The following is an 8,124-nucleotide window of genomic DNA, read 5'->3' as shown; positions in this document are numbered from 1 at the left end:
TTTTGTTACTAATAAAACCATCCATAAAGACCTAAATGTTCCTTATGTAACCGATCTAGCCCGAACCCGATATTATTCCTTCCATAATAAACTCCCTAACAACCCAAACCCACTCGTTTCTAACCTTGCTTCCTCTTCCATTCCTGGCAATCCTCCTGGAAAGAAGAGGCGCCTGAAAAGAAGATGGCCTCGTGACCTTATATTGTAAACTGTTTTAGAGTTCTACTATTGGGTAGTTTCTCTACATCCTGTATCATATCATATGTCATTATGATCAAATTTACTGGTTGTATTTTTTTATACAGTTGTAAATATCAACAAATAAATAAAAAAAAAAATAAAAAAAAAAAAAAACTTGATTTTTAGTTTTTAGAATCCTTTAGTTTATATAATAAAGAATGTCTTACTATATTACTGTTTATAACATTCATATTACAGCTACATTCTAAGAATAGCATATTATTTTCGCTTCTTATATTTTTTAGTAACTTAAAAAAATGTCGAATCGAATGTATTCGCGTGCACATCGATTGTTTCGTGATTAGAGATAGTCAATTTAGTTTGACATGTTTGTGCTGGTGCACTATTTGCATCTTAACTGCTTTTACTTAGCATTTAGGAGTCAAACTAGCATTAGCATCTATTGGTTCTTGGGATCTGGTCTCTCTCTGATTATGACTTCAATATTTTCTCTCTATGTGATTGCATTCTTTGAAAGATTTACTCGACCTCCTGCAATAACATAAAATGCTCAAAAACAAACTGTAATTAGAAAAAAATATATATTTTCAATAATACTCGTTCTATCTCTTTTTATTAAAATTATGAGCAATTGTTTAACTTACCTGTACACAAATGTTTGACAAACGACTCTTCTGCAAGACTGCATATTATGATTGGACCACTCCTCTTCCACAAGGTCCAATCTTCATCACTGGATATTGTATGAAAATTCCTTGAGAGTTTTTGTTAGCTATGTGCTTTATGTAATATTGTATTAACACCGTTGACGTTCTTTATCTCAAAATAGGTTTTTACTTAAGTAGGAGTTTAGTCTGTTTTTATCAAAGCACATTGTTTTATCAATATTTGAAATTTCTTTTGCCCTACAGCCAAGCATTATATCTAATTTAGTTTTAACAAAGATTTTTTTTGTAAACACATCATTTAGAATCTTAGGAACAAATGTTGTTTGTAAAAAATAAATAAATAAAAAGAGTTGAGCTATTTATACTTTATTTTTCCCTCAGGTCTTCCAGAGGTACCTCACGTTCTGTGGGATAGGAATACAGAATGCCCAACTTTTTGAAATGTCTGTACAAGAATTCAAGAGGAACCAGGTATGATTCCATTATGCATAAATTATTTTAGGAATAAACCGATTCTGTTTTGCATTAATATTATTTGATTCTGATAACATGCATATTCAACAAGATGAATCAGTATGCATGTTCACTCCCTCTAACGTCTTCAATTTTTTTTTTTTATTTATTTTATCATCGATGGGCCACAACAGTGGTATTTGGTCTATCTTTTAAAGCTATAAATTTGTTATCCTTCTCCAGCGCACAACTCTGTAATTTCCTATAGGGTGGGTTTTGTTCTTGTTTTTTTACTATAATTTCTGATGGTGCATCTGATTCTAAGACGAATTAATATCGAGCACTGCTTCCATTTGACATGTCCTAAATGCTATTTAAAGGACCTAGATTTTAATAAAGACATAAATATTTACTTTTTATAGTAAAATACAATGTGACATCAACACACAAACTAGGAACAACTCAGCTAAAGGCTGAGTACTCTATATCTTAAGCTTAGCAATTATTACGCTCTTTTGGTCCTTTGGCCACAAATAAGCCACAAAAAGAAGTATCGGAAGTGAATGTCAAACTGGTACAGGAAGACTTTGTCCAATCAAATTTTCTTGTAAGAGCGGGGGGACATCTAATTGGGTTTTTTAAAATTAGTTGGAGACTTTAAGGAACCCCTATCATATCGTAGATTCACTGGGTTACAGTAGGGGTAACCAATGATATCTTAGCAGGAAGGAAAAAAATATTTTTTGAAGGTGGGATGCGATGGACTGTTGGGACTGACTTACATATGTTAAAGATAAATAGCTGGACAGATCCAAGTTCCTGGTGAGATGGCAGTTTGGAACTGTCTGATGGTCAATTTTTGCCTTCAGTAGTGATAAAGTAGAAACATATGATATGCTCATAGGGGCGAAGAAAAGGTCATTTTCTCTGTTCTCCAAAGCAGCCAGTTAACTAAACCTTAGTAGGCCATATGTTCTTAGGAACAACTATATAGTTTATAACAATAGCCGTTGAAGATTGTTTATAATAATATCTGCTGAATAATTTAAATAACAATAGCGTTTCTTAACTTGCCTAAATCGCCAAAAACCAATTTTTCTCAGCTTTGCCAATTTTTATGAAAACAGTACGGAAAATGTAAAGAACATATTCATTATAGAATTCAATTGCCGAAAGAATCTATCATCTTAATTAGACTCTACTGTCGGAGGAGACAGTGCTAAATTACTGTCATTTTACCTCATAGAATAAATGCCTCAATTATGATGATAAATATGTACGGGAAATTGAATTGATGATGAAACGATTTGATTACTTAAGTTTTTTTTTCCGCAAATAGACAAAAACGTTAAAAAATTATTTGTGGTTCTTAGCAATTCACGCCATCAGGACGCGTTGGATGAAGAATGTGCCCTATGTGAATTTGTCTAAAAATCTGATTTGATATTATGCTAATAGATTTGTAAAATATATTTATCCTATTTGAAATCTCACAGTTAGGTTAGGAAATTAACAATATCCTCAAGTTATAACCCACTGAAAATCAAAGCAAAATTATATAGATTGATGATATGAACATGCATACGTGGACATCCTATGTATGCGTGTATTGTAAGTGTATTTGTGTGAATAGTTTAGTTTAAATATTATCATTAATAGAGAGATTATTATATATAATATTAATCTAGTTCAATACATTGCCAGTTTTTTTTTTAAATCAATTAAATTGCCAAATTTTGGCAATTTAAATAACCCATAATACATTATACTTAGGTAATCTTGTTATGACGAGAAATTCAGAAAACGTTTTTAGTCTTGGTACAAAAATATTAAGGACATAAAAAAAAAAGGTCTGATATAATGAAGAATAAATAAATAGAAATTATTTAAATAATCAATTATTAGTATGTGGAATAGTTTTGAAATTATTTTCTTAGGATTGCTTAATAGCACTGCTACATCTTCAATCAGAGAGAATTAATTTGATTATTGATATTAAACGATTTTTTAGGACGCTACCTTATTTAAAATAGCACAAATGAATTTCGTGGTCAAAGTAAGAATATTTCGTATAATTTTTATGCGATTTTAATGCCTTAATAAGTTCCTGAATTTTAAAAATAAAATTATTAAATTCGTGTGTTTTTCAATTGTTTATTATGCTGTTGCAGTTAGCCAACCCTTGGTCAAGGAAACCACTTATTCCTCTCGATAAAAGAATGATAATGATAAATTGACAAGAAATAAACATAGTGCTATTCATCTGGGAGGTACAGATATAGAAAATTATATAACATTTTAACAGTACCTCTTGTACCTATGACAAATAAAATTTAAATCATCCTGCCTTTGCGTTGAGATGGATTTCAAGTAATTAACATTTTGCCCTTATAATATGAATACCTTCAAAGGTTGTTAATTTACTGCTCGATTTGATTTGGTGTAATTAACATTTCTCAAAGGCTACTCCTAATTTTCAAAGTCCTCCTCCCGACCTTCCCGCAAAGCTTTAAGGTAGCGGGTTTAACAGAGCTAAGCGCCTGAGGATTAATGATGAGTAAGACCATCCAACTTGACTCATTTTCTTGATGCATCTTCAGGAGCTAAATTACAGTAACGTTATTAATTTAGAATTTTTTTTAAAAAAGTAAATGTTTAAACACTGTCTCACCTAATATCTAACTTGGCAGATTAAACCTGGAACGTCTGGAACCTCTACGAATGACATTATAGCGTACAATTCAATTTACTGCTAAATGACTTTTTTAAAAAAAAAATTTGAGGATTTGAATCTCACTTGAATTGAATTATTTTGATAAGGATTTAGTATTAAAGATATCCGTTAAGAGAAGGTAGAAGGTAAAAGACAATAAAATTTTTGAAAAACATTTTTATTTAAAAGTCGAACTTTTTCTAGTTTGAATCAATGGTGTAATATGTAAACATGTTTTTAGTATTTTTACCATTTCACCAAAATATTTCTAAAAATTCAGAATTTTTCTGATACGTCTGAGAATGGTATTATATTGTAAAATTCAATTTACTGTGAACTGACTTCAAAAAATAGGTTTTAAAACTTACTTAAATTGAGTTATTTTAATTAAAAGCTGTTATTAAAGATATCCTTTATATGTGAAATTTGTATTACTATTTCGTAAATAATAATAATAATATTTATACTTTTGGTGTAACATGTTTCTGAAAATTAGATTTACCTGCCTAAACGTTCGATAATTATAACCATGACATAGGGGATTTAGAATTGTCATCTGAAATGTAATTTCAATGATCTTTGAGTAAAAGTAAAAACTAAACATAAAAAACATGTTGTTTTTTTTTTTCTCGAAAAGTTTATATTTTTGGCAAATAAGGAATATTTTGTCAGAAAGTGATTTTCTAATTTTTTTTTAATGTCCCAAGATACAAAACCATATTATTTTATTTAAATCACTATTCCATCTTAATATTTGGCTTAAAGGGAAAATAAAAGAACAAAGATTAGAAGGTGAAACTAATTGAAAAAAAAAAGTATTTTTTTTCACAATGCATTACTGAAGATGAACGTCGTATTTAAAAATCAAACCCATTCGGTGAAAATTTAACAGATATCTGTACGAACAATTCTTAGTAGCAAATTAATAGAAATTCAACAAAGTATACAAATAGGCATAATTAAAAAAATGATATACTTTCATAATACATTTTATTATAATTATGGTAAAACATTAATTTCAGGAATAAAAAAATGACAGATTGTTGAATTCAAGACAAATCTCTTATAGGCAAGATGTTAAACATAAAATAATTATGATAATTCCATAAAAATGAAAAACTAATTGACCTTTTTATATTGATGTAATGATTGTTATCAATATACAATATATAACATAATGTAATTGGGAATAATATAAATTTAAAAGTGAATGTATAATTTGATAAAGGCTATTTGTTTCTAATATAATTAATTATAGAATGGACTAAATTTTCGGTGGGTACCTTGAAAAAGTATTTTGTCCGAAGATTCAATAAAAAGATAAGAACTGGTGAGGTTTTTTGCCTTAAAAAGAAAACAGAGAGTCCAAAATATGTTGAACCGGAGACACAAATAAACAATTATGTTTATTCAAATTATTTAGACCTTAGAGTTTTTAATATAAAATACATTTAATATTTAATCCATTGTAAGGCGTTAGCAGAAATTTAGACTTGACTTAGGTACATATTTGTTTTTGAAGTGGCGTTGATGTTTTCTCTGATGTGAATCCGACTTTACCCAACTTTGATCGCTGCCTTCTGTGCCACAAATACGATCCAAACAAGATCTGAAACAGAAACTTAACGTCTATTACCCCAAACTTAAATCAATATGGACTTAACGCACGCCCAAGTTGAACTACCGGCTAATTCGATTCGCAACGAACTTAGCCAAACTTCAAAAGAAACTTTATTTACGGTGTTCCGGCTTCCGTTTCTTATACTGCCGCAACTCACAAACTCAAGGAACAAATAGACAATCTACTGTGGCTTGCTCACTTACTTGTCAACATAAAGTTTGAAAATGAGCTGGTTGAGAGGTCTTTAGTCAGTTAATATAAAAAAACACATAATAAACTAAGTTTGTAATGTAATGTGTTTTTTTTTTTCATTTCATTCGTTAATTGGCATTAACAAAGTACAGAATTGATGAATATTTTTATGAGGTATTGAAATTTCACTATAATTTAAAATCAATAATGTAGGTGCGGTGTGTGTATCAAACAACTTTCAATTACTACAAAAATTGGTGAAAATAGCAACAGTATAACAAAAAACTATATAGGGCTTCGTGAATGCGATCGTAGCAGATCGGGCGGTATCGGCTATTTCCGATTCGAGCCCTTGTTTTTCTTGTTTATTCCTTTAATTATTATTGCTAACATTGAAAACTGTTATTTATTTCAAATAAAGAAAATTAAGGGTACTTTAGTGTGGAAGATTTTATTTTAATTCGTCATTTAAGCCCTGTTATAGTATTTCAATGAGAATATAACCTAGCTGTCACTAAAGCCTACTTAATTGTTACATTGATTTACCGAGTTTAATCAAAATCTTTTGAAAATTTGTTTGGAAAAATCTATAAAATCGATTCTCTAAAGTGATATTTTCAGTTGACCGATTTTAACTAAAAAGTTGCAGTCACATCCCACCCTATACACCCGCTTGAAATATGCAATTTCAGTTCAGTACCACTTTTTTAGCTAGCCTGTTCACACAGACCATTTCGCGAGACTAGGTCATTTCAACTTAGAAAAAAGGGAATTTCCGTCCAAAGCTCGAATTCGAAATTTTTAAAATCATACTACTTCCACCAACTATACATTCCATATATCCATAAGTGAAAATAAAAAATGTATTTGATCAAGTGAGCATTGAATGTTGTCAATTGAATTACTACTGAAAATTGTTTTTTAAATTATCTGAGGACGAAATTCTAATGGCCAATAAAGATGAAAAGTGACTTTAGATTTGTAAAAACATTGGTACGTCTATAAAAAATAAAAATTCATATATTAGTTTTAAAGATGGAGTAAAACCTCTAAAATTGAGGTGTCATTTTTTTTTTTATAATATATTTACAAGATGATTTAAAATGATATATATTACTTGACTTAGTTAATTTTTCCCAAATAATATATTTATTTTAACGAATAAATTAAATTATTTAAAAAAATAATTTGATTTATGAATGAAGTCAACGATTTTAAGCGAAAATCAGTATTAACTAAACTCTAATGTTAATGATATATATTTTTGAGGATCTCGAGGCTTAGTCAATAAAAATCAACAATATTTTGGTGACTTTTCGAGATTTTATTGTTCACATAGTCGTGCCCTGCAATGAAAACTTTTTTTTTAATGATTTTTTTAACTAAGCATTTACCCTCAAGTGTATTTTGTCTTCAGATGGCTCAATTTTTAGAATATATAAAAAATTCGTTGATGTTTTTAGCCAACACACTTAGACAGGTTTATTTAATCTATTGTTTAACCGTAAAATAAATAAGAATTGGTAAGTTGTCAAAATCTTACTTATTATCATTTTGTTGAAAAACGTATGAGGTTTCAGCGCCTTGTAAGATTTACACTTTGTTTTACTTCTGATTAATGAACATGAAATGTTAGTACGAGCACTAAATTCACATTCTATTTCTATTTAAGATGCATCGTCACTAAATTCATTTTTTTTTTTAGACAAAGTATTGTAAATTAGTAGTGATAAATTTTAAGAAATAAGTGACTGTGATAAAGAATTTTAATTTTTCTTTTAATGTGAAAATTGACTAATTAGAGAAATTGTTGAATTAACCTGGGCAGAACAGCCTGCATGAAGTTGTGTTTTTAAATTATTTAGTTCAAAAATTGTATTAATATTGTCCCTGAGGATGGTCGAATTGGCCGAAACGTCAGACTTGTTAAGAAATAAAATGTTTTGAGTGGATATATCGATAAAATTTTAGTTATTTATTTAAATAATTTTTATGTGAAATTCATATTTTTGTGTAATTCAGACTTAAACATTGTTTCAATCAGAAACAGAAAGAAGATAAAAAAATATTTACTTTGTATTTTATAGGTATTAAAGGATTAAGAATTCAAATTAAGATTAATAAAAAGGAAAATTTCTTACAGTTTGATAACTGTGTTCTACATAACTAATAACTGTCCTCTACAATTTTTTTTTTTTAATTGATAGATTTATTTATTGATAGATATTACAATCTGCCACACAGTTGTGGGCAATAGATAGTAGTGATGAATGATC

At 28.9% G+C, this 8,124-nt stretch overlaps 1 protein-coding gene across 3 annotated transcripts in view; it reads left to right on the top strand.

Annotated features, from left to right (window-relative positions):
- LOC106690387 (cGMP-specific 3',5'-cyclic phosphodiesterase) overlaps positions 1-8,124 on the top strand; it is an 85,240-nt gene that overhangs the window by 51,762 nt on the left and 25,354 nt on the right. For all 3 annotated transcript variants that reach the window (XM_014435818.3, XM_014435817.2, XM_014435819.2), the window contains exon 5: positions 1,251-1,340. In XM_014435818.3, the coding sequence (XP_014291304.1) occupies positions 1,251-1,340 (90 nt within the window). The remainder of the gene's footprint in view (positions 1-1,250; positions 1,341-8,124) is intronic.

The sequence above is a fragment of the Halyomorpha halys genome, unplaced genomic scaffold (genome assembly GCF_000696795.3).
Source record: "Halyomorpha halys isolate HHAL.00 unplaced genomic scaffold, Hhal_1.1 Scaffold1697.1, whole genome shotgun sequence".
Lineage (NCBI taxonomy): Eukaryota > Metazoa > Arthropoda > Insecta > Hemiptera > Pentatomidae > Halyomorpha > Halyomorpha halys.
The sequence above is the reverse complement of the archived record's forward strand: the minus strand, read 5'-3'. Positions and strand labels throughout refer to the sequence as shown.